This window comes from Myodes glareolus, chromosome 14 (genome assembly GCF_982192425.1).
Source record: "Myodes glareolus chromosome 14, mMyoGla1.1, whole genome shotgun sequence".
Taxonomy (NCBI): Eukaryota; Metazoa; Chordata; class Mammalia; order Rodentia; family Cricetidae; genus Myodes; species Myodes glareolus.
Window position 1 is genome coordinate 18158931 of NC_142039.1, and position 17408 is coordinate 18176338.

Here is a 17408-nt window from a genome sequence, read left to right on the forward strand (position 1 = left end):
CACAGGCTGAACAGTGTCTCATTGCTTTTCTCCCGAAGACCCGTCCACTTTAACACAAGACTTTCCAGTTTGTCCGTAATTTTATAAGAGAAATTGTCAGCATGGTCTCGTTCACTCCTTAAGGTGGATGATTGATCCTAGTTTGTACTCTCCACAGGCTGTTAAGCTCTAAGTCAAAATGGAAAAGGAAATTATACTGATAACAGTGTAAATTAACTTCTAAGGGAAATACACGGCCCTGATTGCAAGAACAGGTGCCCTTAGTTAAAGAAGCAGTGAGTTCACATAGAGGTATTCAAGAACCATCCTTTGTCAAACTTCTAGAGTTTGGGTTCTGAGCCTTGGTGCTGGCTGCTTCTTACTTTAAATTACTGTACAGCTGTGGGCTCTGCTTGTTTCTGGTGAGTATAATCCACTTCACCTCTTCCCATTAAAATATTTTTAAGATTTATTATTTTATGTGTGTGAGTGTTTCACATGCATTTATATATGTGTATCACGTGTGTGCCTGTTGCCCTCCGGGCTCAGGAGAGGGTGTCAAATCCCCTGGAACTGGAGTTATGGTTGGTTGTGAGCCATCACATGGGGGCTGAGGGTCAAACCTGGGTCCTCTGGAAGAGCAGCAAGTGTTCTCCTAATCGCTGAGCCATCTCTCCAGCCCTCCATGCCTCCCTTAACAGTGTTTCCTTACGCAGGTAACCCTCAGTGAGGACAGCTGGTCTGGTTAAACAAGTCAGTAAGGAGAAATGTCAGGCTTGGTGTTGGGTGTAAATTGACTGATCATCTTTAAGCATTGTGTGGGAACCAGCAGATCCAGTCTGGGGCTCTCGTGTCAGGCAGTTTGCACTGGCCTATCTTTGCCACCTCGCCAATATTGTGACAGTTTGTAGCCAGTAAAGACGGGTGAAGAAAGCCGATGATTATTTTGGTGAAAAATTGAGGAATGTTAAGGAAGTTCAGAAGTCAGCAAAAGAATTTAGAATACTAAGACTGAGAATTGCTACTTTAGGTAGAGAGAATGAGACATTTTCTGCATTTTGAGTTTAATTCTACTTTAACCACCCCCATTTTGTAACTAGTGCAATTCAGACTAATTGCCACAGACTTAGAGTTTGTCCCTTCAGTGTCATTTGTGAAAAGCGGTTTTTCATTTACAGATGTGATCTAATTATGTATTAGAGAAGTGTGTTCCCCTCTAAAAGGTTTCTACCGTTTTCAGAGTCAACATAAGAATCAATTGGAGAGCACCTGACCTGTAGCACATACAGCGTCCAGGGACTAGAGGGCGTGGGCATACGTCAGAGACGATTTTCAGCTGAGTAGTGTCATTTACAGGCTCCCACCTCATGGCTTAGTTTAAAAAATATTGCTTTGTGAAATTAGGATACTTTGAGGATGAGGAAAAAGTGTACACGGTAAGAGTCAGGGAGACTGATGCGGCGGCTCCATGAGGATCCAGGGAGACTGATGCGGCGGCTCCATGAGGATGCTTGCCTATCAGCTTGTGGGCTGTGTGCTGCTGTCATCATTGTTGTGAAGAGAAGCCCCTGAACCATCTCTCATCATCTGATGTGGCTTGGTTTTGTTTCATAGTCATCACAGAAACTGAGTCAGTCTGCTTGATCTTCATGGCCACACAAGACCTGGAAAAGACTGCCCACCTCAGTGTCTGCTTTTGGAATACTTGAGCTACATGTTAGTTTCTATAACTGTAAAACTTGGATTAGATGCTAAACAAAATATCCTTTGATTTCCTCACAGACATAATGATTGTTAATTTCATCATAATTCTATTTTCATCAGCTTAGACTACCTTATTTAAAAATGCCCTATTTCTCACAAAACTTCATGAACGATGTACCACAAGATAAAACGTCTAGGAAGTATTTGGGTTGTTTCATTTGGTTGTAGTAAGATCAAGATTGACTCTGGAACTTGTGTCTGCTTAAGTGGTTTTGGCTCTAAAGCGATGACTTAGTTATCTTGTTACAGAGGTCCAATTGCACCTGTGTCTTCCTGACCTTGGTAGGAGTGTAGCAGAAGTTACATTCCCCCCCACCCTGAATTTTCCTTCCATTATACCCACAAGTAATAGTACAACGCTAGAGTGTTGTGGTGGACTGTCAAATTAAAGCTATTTCAATTTTACAGCTAGCCGTGTTACCAGGGGTGGCAGAGTCATGTTCAATTATGGCATGGATGCCGTATTTACACATCTGTTTTCTCTAGATATTCTTTACCCTGGTTTTACCTTGGTTTTCAAACAGTTTAATTTATTAGTATAGATGTAGCAAGGTAAGACAAGGTGAAATAAAAATTTTAAAAACTAAGTCACAAAATAAAAAAATTGAGTAGGTGTGGAGATTAGTTTTAGAAATTTGTCTTACCAGGGCAGTTTATTTTTATAATTCTTTTTAGGTTTGCTTTGATTTTTTTTAAATGACATTTTCATTTTTCTTCCTTTTTTGTTTAAATTTAGGATTATAAATTTTGCTAGTCTCAGTGTTTACCTAATTTTGATATATTGTTTTATTATTGTTACTTGATGTGTCGGTGTTAGCCCACATGCAGGAGGTGTGGACACACACTCGAATGTGGGTGCATATGCATGCCAGACGTCAGCCTTCTGCATTGTTCCTTAGGAACCACCTACCTTGTTTTTTGAGAGTGACTCTGACCTGGCCTTGCTGATTAGGCTGGGTTGGCTGGCCAGTAGGCCCAGACATCCTCCTGTCTCCTGCTCCCTAGTTTATACTTCCAGGTTCTTTCTTTTGGGATTTGGTGTTTTGAGGTCTTACACTGTTACACTTTGCCTGATTTGTGTTCAGGGCTGCCTCAGTACAGTGTAGCCTCTAAGGGATCTGTTCTGATCAGGCAGCAGTTTCCTGGGGTAAAGAAGCCTGAGGGTGCTGTGCTCTCTGTTTTGGATTCTTAATCTCTTTTGGACTGTGATTGCTCATTCCATAGTATCTTGTCAGTTCTCAGATATATCCTTTAAAAAAGTTATATAGTGTACATGCTACAATGTGTACTAGTCTTAAATGCATATCCTGAAGAGTTTTTATAATGTAATCAACTGTGTAATTAACTCAGTTCTATCTATAGAGTATTCTGGTGCCCTAGAGGTTTACTACAATTGTTTCCAATCAGTATCCTTTTTCTGTTTTGTATGTAGCTAGGACTTAATTTTCTATCACCATAGGTTAATTTTGCATCTTTTGGCTTTTCATAGAAGTAATGCCGTGCAATAGATACTGTTTTGTTTGGGTTCTTCCATTCAGCATTGTATTGTGAAGTCAATTTCATTTATGTTGTTGTATATAGCAGTTTCTTTTTATTGTTCAGTATTTGTTTTAGTTACTCTGGCTACCTAAAACATTGTTCAGTAGTGTAGCTTAAAACAGTGGGATTATTTGCTTTCTTCACAGATCTGCAATTTGGGCAACACTTATGTCTGCTTCACACAGTTTCAGGTCGGGCTGCTTGAAGCCCAGGCCTAGTTCTCTGTGAAGGGCTGCTTCTCTGTCTGAGACTTGGTAATGGGACACTTAGATGCAGCCATGCAGTATGACTTAACATTGCTCACATGAACTGTATGGCTGGATTCTAAGAAAAGGAGAGGATTAGAGATGTTGGGGGGCTGAGCCACAGAGAATATGTATTGTCCTTGTTGCTTAGACTTGGCACTTCTGTGGTATTAATGCCCATTGTGTATTAATTACTAATTGAGGCAGTCGTAAAATGCCCATCCTGGAGGAAAAAAAAAAGGTATGTGTGTGTGTGTGTGGTGGGGGGGAAATGGCCCTGTTCCTTGACTGGGAGAGTTAAGAGTCTAGAACAATCATGCACGATCATATTGCAATAAGTATTATCAGAAAATAGAGATTGCCACAGTGGTGGCCTGAATAATCCATGGCTCTTAGTTTATTCGTTCTTTGAATGGGCACTTGGATTGTTCTCAGTTACTGGCTGCTATAATATAGCTGCTGTGAACATTCTTACTTATGTATTTCGTTGCATATGTGAACTCCTTCCTTTTGGCTTTCCCTAGGAATAGAACTGTTCAGTAGGTAGAAGTACAGTTAGCTTTAGTGGTTACTTAACAAACATTTGTTTATATTCTTGGCATTTTTAATATCTTAAAACTATACATAGCGTATACTGTTTGGCCAGTTCATTGTCTTCTAGTGAGACAGATGTTTTTGGTCAACCTTTGTGGAAATGCAAGTCCTTCTTTATGTTTCCTTTTCTTGCATGTGTTTTGTGTGTACGGTGTGCATGCCTGTATGTCCCCATAGTCTCATGAGTCTAGGCACACATATGTGAAGACCTAAGGCCAGTATCAGAGTCTTTCATTCCTCTCTACTTTACACACTGAGGCAGTGTCTCAACTGAAGCAGTGTCAAGCTAACCCCTGTGTTCCAGGGGTGCTTTGCCATGCCCACCTGGCATTTACATGGGTACTGAGGACCCTGGCTTCATCTTCTTGCTTACCTGACAAGCACTGTTTTTTAACTCCCTGAGTGATCTCCCCAGCCCATGAAGTTGTACTCAGCTAGGTGTTTAGTTTTTGGAAAATAGGGATTATGTAGATGGGTGTGATTGTGGAGTACTAGGGCAGTTTTCAAAACAGCATTTTATGGTATGTACTCAAAGATTATGTACATTAATCACTGAAGAGAGTGTTTTCATTTTTTTTAGAAATTCCTTTAAAAAGACATTGAATATGACTCCTTAACAATGTACATCACATTTTGTTGATGACTAGTGCTTTAGTATCAGGTTGAGTCCCAAGCTCGTTCCCCAGGCTTACCTGGTATTTATTTTTCTGACTAATAACAAAAACCGTCTCTCCAAGGTTAATTGTCATTAGTGAGGATTGCCAAAAGAACATTATCTAGACTCTCAGACTTATGGCTGCATTTGACTACATCACCATTCACAGTCACTTTGACTTTTTTTGTCCCCAGGGGTCAATTGAATCTGTGCCATGCCCCTTTAATGGAACATTTTAGACTGCGTTGTTTTAGTTCATGTCTCATTTACTATGATAGTTGATCCTGCTTATGCTAAGGAAATTAGAATCTTTCTCAGCTTCTCATTTAATTAGGGTTAGTTTTAAGTTATAAATAACACAAGTTACAAATAGAACCTAAATATTGTGTTTCATCTTCCTTATTTTATGAGACCAAAAATGTATCAGGACTATTAGTGTACACATCAACTTTATATTTAGTTCACCAGGGCATCTTTCACACAGGATCCCATGATACTCCTGGTGTTTGTCAGCCTAGAAAACTTAGTTCTGGCTTTGCACACAGAGGTCAGGGAGGACAAGTGGACTCATTGTTGCAGTGGTTTTCTTTAGAGGCCTTATGTCGACTGTCATCTTGCTGACTTCGAATTTCATACACACTACCTACAGATCCGTGTGATTTCATCCTTTGGCTTGTAAGTTTCCCTATTTTTACTGAATGCGGTGCCTAGAATACACTGAATCCCTTGACTTTTCACTTCTGCCAGTCAGTTTCTGCTGGCACTTTTCTTCTGAATTTATTCTGTTTTAGGATGACTGGAATCAAATTTGTCTTTTTGTGTCCTAAGCTAGTTGGACAGTTTTTGTATATTGTAGAGTTGAATTAGTATTTATTGAAAGAGCAGATAAATGTATTATAGTGTTTAGAATTTATCTGATCATAAATTCCTTGGTGTAGGTCTTAGAATTATGTCTACATTTAAATCTTTTCCATCATGGTATCTGCTTTAGTGCTCATTATACGGCAACTTGCAGTTTTAATGGACATTTTGAATGCTACCAGGCTTCTGAAAAGAAAAGATACTGTGCTTTTCATTTTAGCTTTCATTTGTGGGGCGTAGCCACTATGTACAGTTCTGATATAATAGCCATATCAAGTGCATACGGCAAATACAACATTATAAGCTGCCCTTGAAAACCCCTGCCTCTTTGTACCTGTTAGAAATAAGGAAGATTTAGAAATGACACTTTCTTTCTGAAATGTCTGTTGACCAGTGTAAACAAAGTCACTAGAATTTGATAAGCCCTCCTGGAAACTTAACTTAAATTCTACCCAAGGAAAGGAAATTTGACCTCATCCTTATCTTATGCATCATTAACATACACATGTAAACAAACTGAGAACCAACCGTTTTATTCTTAAGCCCAACTCATTCTTTGATCTCATTAGTGGGAAACATTTTGTTGACTTAGTGAGCAGAATAAACAATTCTCTTTTCACTGTAGTGGTGACAGATTTACTGGACTTTTCTCATGCTGGGAAAAGATTACAGGCTGTGGAAATTTAGTATTGTGTGTTTTATAGGTATACGTTACTCTAGAGTATTGTTCATAAAGTTCAAGAATTATGTAACCACAAGGGTGATATATGTCTCAATGAATAATGACTGTAGTGTTAACTGGAGTTATTTCTTCATCTAGAATAAGAAGACATTACCTGGGAATCTGCCCTGGCCAATGCATAGTAGAACTAATGAACTGTGACTGAATTAAGAAAGGAAGGTACTAGAATTATTATAATGTAAGCTTTGCAAGGGGTAGTATTTTGTTCATAGTTTTGTTGACTGAGCCTAGAATACTGTCTGGCTTCTGGGAGTTGCTTAGGAAGGGTTTATCAAGTGCCTAATTAGTTTATATGTTGTCTGATTTTTAAATTTAAAAATTGTAATAATAATAATATTTTGAGACAGTGTCTTTTGTAGCCTTGACTGACCTGAATCTTGCTCTGTAGAATAGGCTGACCTCAAATTTATAGAGAGCTTCCTGTTTCTGCCTTTTGAGTGCTAGGTTAAAGGTATATGCCTCCTGCCAGCTTTTATCATCTGTTTTAGATTTAAACACTGAATAGTAGTCACAAGTCTTGGTTTATGAGCCTTTGAGGAGATACATTTGAGTTGGATGACTCAATTTCTGATTCTTTTCTTGATGATTCTGGGATAAAGATGTGTAAAGGCCATTACAGTGTTAGTTCATTTCTTGTCCTTAAGTTGCCGGACAGTTTTAATTACTATTAGACAGACTTAATAATGGATTATTAATAATAATCCAGTCAGTTATTTATTATTAGACATTTAAGTTATAGTTTTGTGATATTATAATTAATATCATATGATATTAATGATGATGATGGAAATTTTCTTAAACATTTTGTGTGCGGGGGAGAGAAATGACGTCAACAAATAGTTCATTTCACTGTTTTATAATGCTAAGTGATAAACAGATGATGTAACTAATTTTTCTGTAGAAATTTTATATTTTGTTTCTTTTGCTGTTACAAGTAGCACTGTGATAATTTCCCCTCCCTTTCTCTTTCTCTTACAGTCAGACAAAATTGTTATGAAATTTCTCTTTTTTCCTTTTTCTGATACGATGATGGGGATTGTATATTGCAGGCAAGTGTTCTGCTGCTTACCTTTGCCCCAGCCCATGGTCATTTCTGGTTACATCCTAGCACAATCATGGTATAGTTATTGTAACCACATCTCTCTACTTTAGTCAGTATTTGCCAGTTCTACATTTTTGATGCCTTTATTTCCAACCTCTATGTGGTTTACTTACTTAGATTTGTTTCCTATATGTGCCTAGATTTTTGAATACAATATTTTAAACTTGAAACTTCAGTGTTTCTTTGTTGTTGTTGTTGTCATCACCTGCCTCCCGCCCCACCCCAAGCCTCCCAAGTCAGGGTTTCTTTGTGCAGCTCTGGCTGTCCTGGAACCTGCTCTGTAGAGCAGGCTGACCTTGAATTCAGAGACCTGCCTGCCTCTGTCCCCAGGTGCCAGAATTAAAGGCATGCATCGCCACTGCCCAGTTTAATTAAATTGTTTTTAGAGTTAATGTTTTAAGATTTATTTTATTTTTACTCATGTGTATGTATGTGAATCTCTGTGTGTGCATATATGTATACATGTTAATGCCAGGACCCACAGAGGACAGAGGTGTTGAATCCCCTTGGATCTGGAGTTAGAGGAGGTTGTGAACCACCTGAAGTGGTTTCTGGGAATCAAACCAGTCTTCTGCAGAAGCAGTACTTATTCTATGGTGCTGAGCTATCTCTTTTGACTCTGAAGTTAGTGTCTTCATTCTCTGACTTAGTCATCTTGGGCTGTAATAATGTAATTATCACAAAATTTCAGTGGCTGACAGCAGGCAGCCAATGATCTGCAGCCTTGACTGAGTTTGGCTGGGTTTGGTTGTAAGCTGTGAATTGTCTTCAGTTTTGTGTCATTTTGGGGCCAGCAGCCTTCTTGGGTATATGTTTCTCATGCTACTATGCCTTCCAAGGAAACGTAGCTTCCAGTTAGGTTTAGTTAGTTCTGCTCCTTTCCAGGAAGGCATATTGCCACACCTCCCAAAGCCAGTACATGAAAAGTAAGATAAATGCTGATTTTGTAGAAATAGTACAAAATACTTAGTATGTGAAGTTGTGTATTTTGAGACATTACTCCTCTTTAGGGAAGGGTAACTAGGCGAGGTGAAAGGAGCCTGAATATTTTTTATATCTTGCATGCTACTGCTTTAGAGCCACTTGGTTGCTGAAAAAAATTAATTGACTACTTATTTTGAAAGTAGGTGGGGCTGGGGGCTGGGGAGAAGATCTCTGTTTTGAAGCTGTGATTAGTATAAAGAACCTTGACGAGATGACCTCACTGTGTCATTCATATGCACAGTTCTAATTGTTGCTCCATGCGTCTGTACATTAAATTCTGATACATGCTTTGCATGTTTGTACACTGTAAGACTTGTGTGCATTTGTTATGTTGTGTGGTTGTACATCCAGTGTTTGTAAGTTTTATTATCCTGACTTAAAAAATGATATTTGTTTTAATTATGTGTAGGTGTTTATGTTTGTATGTGGGTATGTGCAGCATGAGTGCAGGTGGCTGAGAAGTCCAGACAGAGACATTGCAGTGTTGCATATCCCTTGGAGCTGGAGTTACGGCCAGATGTGAGCCACCTGATATGGGTCATGATAACAGAACTTGGTTCCTTTGGAAGAGTAGTAATTTTTCTTAACTGCTAAGCTCCTATCCTAATGTTTTTGAAGATAGTATTTTTAGTGCTAAGAAAATTCTTTATGTCTTAAACACTAGAATTAAGGATTTATTTGGCTTCTTATGGTATGACATGAAGAGAGCCTTACATCCTATAGGGTACTTTGATACTACCATTTAGAAAACTTAACATTAAAAATGTATATAGACATAAGACCCCAGGTAAAGAGTACTTGCTTCAAGTACGAATGCATGTGGACTCCTTTGACCTCTGTAAATGTTTTATCTACTTGATGTTTTTGTGACATTGCCTTTCCCTGTTCTCATTCAGCATCTTACCTCTTAGTTTCCAAGGAGGGACATCAAAGCCAATAAACTTAATGCAGTACCATTAAGAGATGTATTTATGATGAGAAACATTGAACATGTACCTGAGCTAACATGGGAAATATTGATTGTAGATTTGCCATACTACTCATTTCCTTGGGATAATTGGGTTGTCTGGAAATGGTGATCACTGGCAAATGCTCAGATGAAGAAAAAAGCCTGTGGTTGGGGTCAGGTGACAGGATGACAGAACTATGATTATATACCACTGCTAACTACAGTGTAGGCAGCATGTAGTACGTGTACATGCTGATGCAGTTTCTGCACTGTGTAAATGTGTGCTGTTTCTGCATCTTACATAATCTGAGTATAGTAGATGGATACAGCAAACTGAATCTTTAAAAGTGTTACCCTAACTTGGTTCATAGCTGAGGGGCTTATTGTTTTGTGGTTTTCTTGAGTGATTTAGAAAATAAAGTGTCATTTTTCATGATTGCAGGAAGTAGTTTACTGGTTTATGAAGGAAGTTATGCAAGTGTGCATTTTGTATTGAATTGCAGAGCTGTACAATTATGCATTAGATCTAGAAGGCATTATGCAACCGTGATTTCGTTTAAATATACCACTAGTACTTATGCCTCATCTAAAAATGTGTTAATCAATTTAGGAAGATTTTATAATGCAAATCTTAGTCAAGGGTCAAGTGTGTTTTAGTACTGATACCCATACTAATTCAAAGCAATGCTTTATATTACAATTGAGTGAAAAGAACTAAGTCTAAAATTTCAATTTATTTACCAAATATATTTTCAAAATACTTAGAAAGAATGCCAAAGGATATTTGTGGCACATAGCTAAATAAATGTGAACTCATATTATGTTTATAGTGAGGAAATGGCTATCCTTAGAAAAAGTTCATAGCAATAACTTCTGCAGTCATTATTTGAGGGTTATATAAAACTTTGTATGCAACCAGAAACACTTAGCAGGCCCTAGGCAGAACACTCTTCTTTTTCTTGACTTTATTAGTTGGGAATAAGGAAAGAATAAGACTGAATAAGACTGAAGCTGAAGATACCAAGGTGGTTTTTTTTTTTTTATATAATGATAGTTGCCTTCTGCATACTAAGCTCCTGTATGGCAGTTGCCGTCTATATATTTTTTAATTCTTGAAGTTAACTTATTTTAGAGGGACCTGTGAATTAGATGATAATTGCTAGTAATCTTTTATATTTAAAAGATTCCATAGATAGTAGAAAAACTGAACTAAAGTTATTTTTATTTCCTTTTAGTAAACTTTAAACATTGACCTTTAGAAAAATCTGATTTCTCTTCTGTTTCCAGAACAGGATATGTATTCCTCTGAGAAATCCTGGACCGTAGACTTTGGTTTAATACTGGATTGGGACAACACACAGAGACTTTTCCAGTCATGAGTAAGTGTCCTGCTTGGTTTAATTTCTGCTGCCTTGGGAGCATTTGTAGTGTTTACTTAACAAAAGAAGAAACATGTTACTATTATGTCACTTCCTGGGAGAATAATTTGGTTCTCTTCAGTGCTGTGACTTCTCTATCTTACGGCAGTGAGGGATACCTTTTTATGTTTGATTTATGCTAAGAGCTCAGATGTGATGAGGGAATCTAGCACTAGCTCATTAGCTGACTGATTCTCTCATTTAAGAGCTCTTGACTTTCTGTTTTCTACTGGGAAATAATTCTCAAAGTAAAAGAGGGAATATTGAAGCTGACCATAATTAAGAGAGGTTTTGTTGTGTAAAATTTCATCCTTGGGTAACATGGGTTAATATGTTTATATAAAACTACAAAAATCTATCATACTTTTAATGGAGCAAGAAAACAAGACTATCTTGAACTTAGAAGATTTGAAAAAAATTTATCTTCTCAGTTTTAAGGGGAAAGTATATGTCTTTTTCCTGCAGAACTGGATTTCATAGCTGTTAGCTGCTTACTTTTAGAGTGGGATGAAAGAATTGGGATTTTCTTCTAACTGGGGTCTTAAATGGCTGTTGGAAGTACAGACTTTCTGATTATGGAAACTCTGGGATAGTGTGAGCATTTTCTTATTAGAATATTAGCTTACACTTTTTTGTGATTATTTATGTTGATTGTGTTTACCTTAATATGAATTAAGGCAGCCTTTCTTATGTTTTTTTAGTTAATCTTTATAGTTATAGAAATATTTAACTATTTCTACTAAAGGTAATTGCTGAAAGTCATCTTTGACTTTTAAAACTTCTACTGCTGGGGTCCTTTGAATCACCAGGATCAGTTGCTGGAGGCATTCAGGTCCGGCTTAGGAAGAGTCTGCGTGTGCTAACTCAGTTCCATCCATGAACTTTTGTGTGAGGTTATCTCACAGAGACCCAGCTCCAGTGAAGATAGTCACGAGTTCATGAGAATTAAGATGGAAGCTGCAAGATTTTTTTTAACTTAAAAACCTTTTGAAAATTAACTTCTATTTATAGTTTTAGAGTTCTATTAGCGTTGTTGTTACCTGAGTTTCTGAGGATAGGTAACTTGTATTTTAATTTTCTGATCTCAGTGTCTTGTTCATACAGAAGTCAGATCTTTGTGAGGTTGAAGGTGGAGGTGGAATTGGGAGCCTGATAGGTGGTATTGTAAAATGTTTTGTTTTAACATTTCAATGGTTAGTGTTTTGTTTAAAATTGGTTCTCTTTTTAAATGTCTACTAGATTTTCTCATTTTTGCTTATTCTATAGTTTTTTTTTGAACACATGCCCTTATAGCTCTAAAGAACTCTTAGGGCTTAATTTGAAGTCCTTTTCCAATCATTCAATACTTTTTCAAGTTTTTCTGCAGTGAGTTTAGGATTGTTCATCTTGTTGCTTTGTTCATCATTCTCTGTAACTTAGCAAAGACACTCTAATGGACTTTATGTTTTATTTTGATGTCCCTGCTGTCTAGCAGTTATGTCATTGTCTCTGCCTGGTTTTAGAATTCACATATAAGAATTGGGTCTGTGTTAGTGGACCAGAGCCCTGGCCCCATGGTGACATTAGAGACATCACAGACTCATTCCCTGAGTCAGCTGGCATTAGGTCAGCATCTTCTGCTAGACTGTACCTTCAACACAGTGGGTAGAAGCCTTTCTGTGCATTTTACAGTGAGGAAGAGGGTCACACTGGTTCAGGGGTGAAGGGAGGAACCTGGATGCTGACCCTGCTTGTATTTACAGCTGCCCCAAAATACAGCTTCCTGCCTCCTTTCCTGCCCTGGGTCAGAGCGCTTCACTTCTCTCACGGGATTTTTGGGTCATATAGATGTGGCACAGCTGTGTCATTTTAGGGTTTTGTCCTATTTCATTTATTAAAATATTTGTTTCTATGTGTCTTTTGTGAGGAGCAGAGCCCCAAAGAATGAAGAATGTCACTGGGGTTTCACTGTTAGTGTTAGCATAAAACTAGACTCCATATTTCACAGTTGAGGTTAGTCTAAAAGTCAGCCTGTGCTGACCTTAGTTCGGAGTGTCCCTCCCCTTCACTTGCCAGGTGAGCCTGTTGCACTTGTAGCATGTTCGGTGAACTTTAAGGTTCATCTGTTTGTTGCTTGCTTTCTCTGATCCGTTTGCTCTTTGAGGGCAAACATTGTTTTTGGCATTTAAGTACTAAATAAATATTGCAGACATTTGTGCCTTTAGTTTGTGGCAGCACTTCTGTGTATTAATATTTTTTAGATGAAACTTGAGATGTTCTTCTAAGAAGACTGTATAGAGAGAAGGTAGCAGAGGAGACTGCTTTTGATAGATGAAATGGTGTTCTTAGCAAGGTTGGTTTTTATCTATCTTAGTCAAAAATTAGTGGTTGGGATGCCCCAGCCCTTAGGACTTGAGAATTTGTTGAATGCTTTGCTTTTCAGCTCTCCTTCTTGCCAGTATATCTAGCAAATTCTGAGCTGAATACTTGTGATGCTATTATGACATTGTGAATTGTTAAATTGTTATTGCTTTTTTTGTTTGTTTTTTTCTTTTTGAGAAAGGATTTCTCTGTTGCTCTTGCTGCCCTGGAACTTGCTTTGAAGACCAGGCTGGCCTCGAACTCAGAGATCTGCCTGCCTTTGCTTCCAGAGTGCTGGAATTAAAGGTGTGCACCACCACCATCTGGCTGTTATTGCTTCTTGTATATGCATAGTTTGCATTTATTCAATTTGTTTATTTTATTATGTAAAGCCAAAGATGAAGTAAGGGAAGTGGATATCTTAGATTATTAATAGATATTGTAGCAAAGAAAGCTCCCATGCATGGCAGAGTTTAGTGATTATTTTGATAGGTATGTTTAAAACAAATAAAAAAGCACAAAAATAAAAGCAGTTAAGTTATACTTAATTGTTTTCAAAGCTTCATGTTAAAATCCTGTTTTCTTTATTTTTAAAATTTTAATCTCTACTGTATTTTATTTCACTTTTGTCAGGAAAGGTTTACTTTGAAATTAATGACATATGTTTTGTAAGTTGTTTAAATGTCAGTTCTCTTCTGCTGACTGGGTCAATCAGGAGTGCGTGTTGCATGTTGATGTTTTTGAGCCTGTCCTTTGGCCTATATAATGGAATGCGTTCTTTTTTTAAGGTCTCTTTTGCATAGGAACCATCTCTAATTCAGCTTAGGAAAAGAAATGGGCCTGATATTTGGTGTAGTGTATTGGTGGTTTTCTAGTAGAGTGGGAACAGTTTGCCTTAATGTGTGTTCTAGTTATAAATTGAGATCACTTAGTCCCTCAGTGATAGCTCATGGATTCTGCTAGTCTTGGCGTGGAAAAAATAGGCAGTAGTAGATACTTTCCATAAATATTGGTTAACTATTCTGTCTAGAACATCAGTCTACCTAGAAATAGAGTAACTGCATACCTTAGACGTAGGCTGGAAGTTAAAAGAAAACTTAAGTTGAATTGTATTTTAAATACTACTGTATCTGTCCTATCACTGAGCCAACATCTTCAGTGTTGCTGCAGTGATTCTTTCTATTTTTTATTTTATTTTTTTTAAAAAGAAGACAAACTATCTTTTTTCATTTTACATAGCAATCTCAGTTCCCACTTCCTCCCCTCTTCCTATTCCCTCCCTCCACCCCAACACCATTCACTCTTCAAAGAGGGTAAGGCACTTCGCTTCTAGGAAGGACCAAGGCCCTCCCCACTATATCGAGGCTGAGCAAGGTAGCCATTCAAAGAGAATGGGTTCCAAACAGCCAGTACAAGCATTAGAGATAAATCCTGGTGCCACTCCCAGTGGCCCTGCCATTTGCTCCAGCCATACAATGGTCAGCCACATTCAGAGGGTCTAGCTTGGTCCTATGCTGGTTCCTTCCATGTTTGTAGATGTTTGGGGACTTTGTAGATGGTAGTTAACAGGGGAACTCCTGGCATTTTGTGGTGGGGTAGGGTGGGGGAACGTAGGATGTGCTACTGCCCTTGTTAAGAACATTGTTTCCTTCCCAAACTGACAGGAGTAAGCCAAGGTGGTAGCAGTGAGGAGTGCCAGCAAATACTGTTACTCAGGAAGTGTGTGCTGCGTGCTGGCTTCTGAATTAAACATACTTCATTGTGTGATTCTGCCCACTAAATATGAAATGTTCTTAGCTTTTAGCTGATTTATTTATTTATTTATTTATTTTTTGCTGGAGAAAAGTGAATAGCTCTTATTTTGATACTGTCATGGACTAAATAGAGCCAAGCACAGTTTTATGCAGTATATTCAGCTATGATATTTTAAAGTTTTTAGGAGATAGTTTAATTTTTGTTTCTACTTTTGATACTTTTACCAAACTTAAAAGGAAAATTGTAAAAATAGTGCCCCAAATTTCCATAGACTTTTGACTAAGATTTGCTAGTTGTTTATATTCCTTCCCCCACTGAGTTTCATGTCCTTCTCTTTTCCTTTTTCTCTTCTCTCCTTCATACACTTCTATATGAAAGACATTTATTTATAATGAAAGTGTATTTGATGAAATTCTGGTTTCCTTAGATGAAAAGTCATTTAGAGCTTCATCATTAACATAAATTACTAAAGTAGTAATAGCTTTTCCAGCTTCCAAAATTACTAGTTAAAATTGCAAGCCATTTATGTATTATTTCTCCAAAGCTACATTATTTACCAGTTTTTGTAGACCTGACAGATTTTTAGACATACAATATATTACAAAATGTATACAGATTTGATATATGAATTAATTTCAGTAAAATATTTTTGGAATAACAGATTAATGACTTCTTTATAATAGTTTTAAGACACTTCATTCTTTTTTATTTCTTTATTGATATTTTCATATGTGTATATTACGTGTTTCCATCAGATGACTCTCTATTCCTTACCCTCCAGCTCCTCCTTATATCCCACCATTTTTCTCTCTCCCAGCTTCATCTTTTCTCTTTTTAAACCCACAGAGTTCATTTAGTGCTGCCTGTGTGTTTATAGTTGTAGGACCATCTACTGGAGCATGGCTAGCCTCTTAGGGACTGCATCCTTAAAGAAAACTGTTCCTCTTCACCCCCAGCCAACTGCCACTTGCCAGTGACTCCTCACATATAGATGAGCCCCTGTCTTGCCATGCTGGGATTTTTGGCTGGTCTGATCTTGTGCCGGTCTTGTGCATATGGTCACAGCCTCTGGGAGTTCATGTGTGCAATGGCCCTTTCGAAGACAACCCATTCTTAAGGGGTCTCCTAACATTCTGTTGAGAGAACAGTTTCACAGTGGCAGTCCTCTTCAAGCTCCCAGAGCCCCAGGAGCCTGGGATGGAACACTTCAGGTGCTTACTATTCTTGTTGGGTAAGGCAAATGGCTTGCTGTCTTTAATTGCCTGCTCATTGCTACCTACTTAGCCTCCAGCTTTATTTATTTGTAAGTGTGTGGATTGGAGTGGATCATTTGGAAGCCTTGTACCTCTGATGTTTATGATTAGGCTGGTGGGAGGATTTTTATTCAGTTATGTTTTAGAGGAGCATGCCTGGCTATGCCCCGATATTCTGTGTAAGGAAACAGTGTCAGGGCTTGGGGGCCTGCATGTGTTGCTCCACACTTGTGTCCTGGCCACTTTCAGTAGTCCTTTGTTCCAGTTGCAGCCACATGTTCTCTGGCTCATTTTATTGGTTCTTTTGGCAGTCAGATTTCAGAGGCATGTATGCTTCAAATTAATACTCTTTATTTTATCTTTTATGACCTTTGATTTTTGTGGTTCTTTTCTCAAGTTTGTGATTAGAAATGATGTAACATTTAGTAAGGTTCATAACTTTTTTGTATTAATTTCTCTGAAACTGGATTTCTATCTGAAAATATTATTTCTCACTTACTAAAAGACAGTGGACAGCATAGTTGTCTGTAATATGGCCTGTAATAAATAAATTTATGATTGGCATCCAGCTTTTTTTAATCTAGCAGCTGAACAGCTGTGTTATCACTTGCTTCATTTCATATAAGTAGACATTTCTTGTTAAGGGAGCTTGCACCACCTGTATGAATGGAGAAGAATGTCTCGTTTTCAGGACTATGAAGCTGGTTTCCTAGCCTCTTTCCATCTCTCCACATTGGTATTATATATACCAATTTGTATTGTATATAAATTGTATACCAAATTGGTAATATATTTATATATTTATAAATATTTTATTTATATATGAATATGTAAATATATATATTCCTTTTTGGAGAGCCAGGGAGATTGTAAATTTTCTGTGAGGGAACTTCTTTGTAGTCTGTATGTAAGCTGGAGGTTAGAATATGTCAGAAATACAACATGGTCAGATATTTTAGTTCTTATTCCAGGGTTTCACTCCCACTTCAGGCATTGAGCTTCAAATTAGTGGGTTTTGTTTTTTGAGTATATATCATCTGTCTGTCTGTTTGGTGTGTGTGTGTGTGTGTGTTTGTGTGTGTGCATGACATTATCAAGTGTGTGAAGGTCAGAGAATATATTGCTGTACTCGTTCTCTTCCTCCACCATGTCAGTCTTGGGGATGGAACTCAAATCTTGAGGTATTGCAGTAGCTTTACCCACTGAGCCATATAGCTGATCCAGGTTT

The 17408-nt window shown here is 37.8% G+C and overlaps 1 protein-coding gene across 3 annotated transcripts in view; it reads left to right on the forward strand.

Annotated features, from left to right (window-relative positions):
* Usp6nl (USP6 N-terminal like) overlaps nt 1-17408 on the forward strand; it is a 132424-nt gene that overhangs the window by 1446 nt on the left and 113570 nt on the right. For 2 of the 3 annotated variants that reach the window (XM_085699100.2, XM_085699099.2), the window contains exon 2: nt 10702-10793. Coding sequence is in view for 2 of the 3 variants with exons in the window: in XM_085699099.2 (XP_085555225.2) it covers nt 10790-10793 (4 nt within the window). In the remaining variant the exon portion in view is untranslated. Of the gene's footprint in view, nt 1-6516; nt 6539-10701; nt 10794-17408 lie in introns of those variants that run through there. The other variant, XM_048461235.3, reaches the window with a different exon arrangement.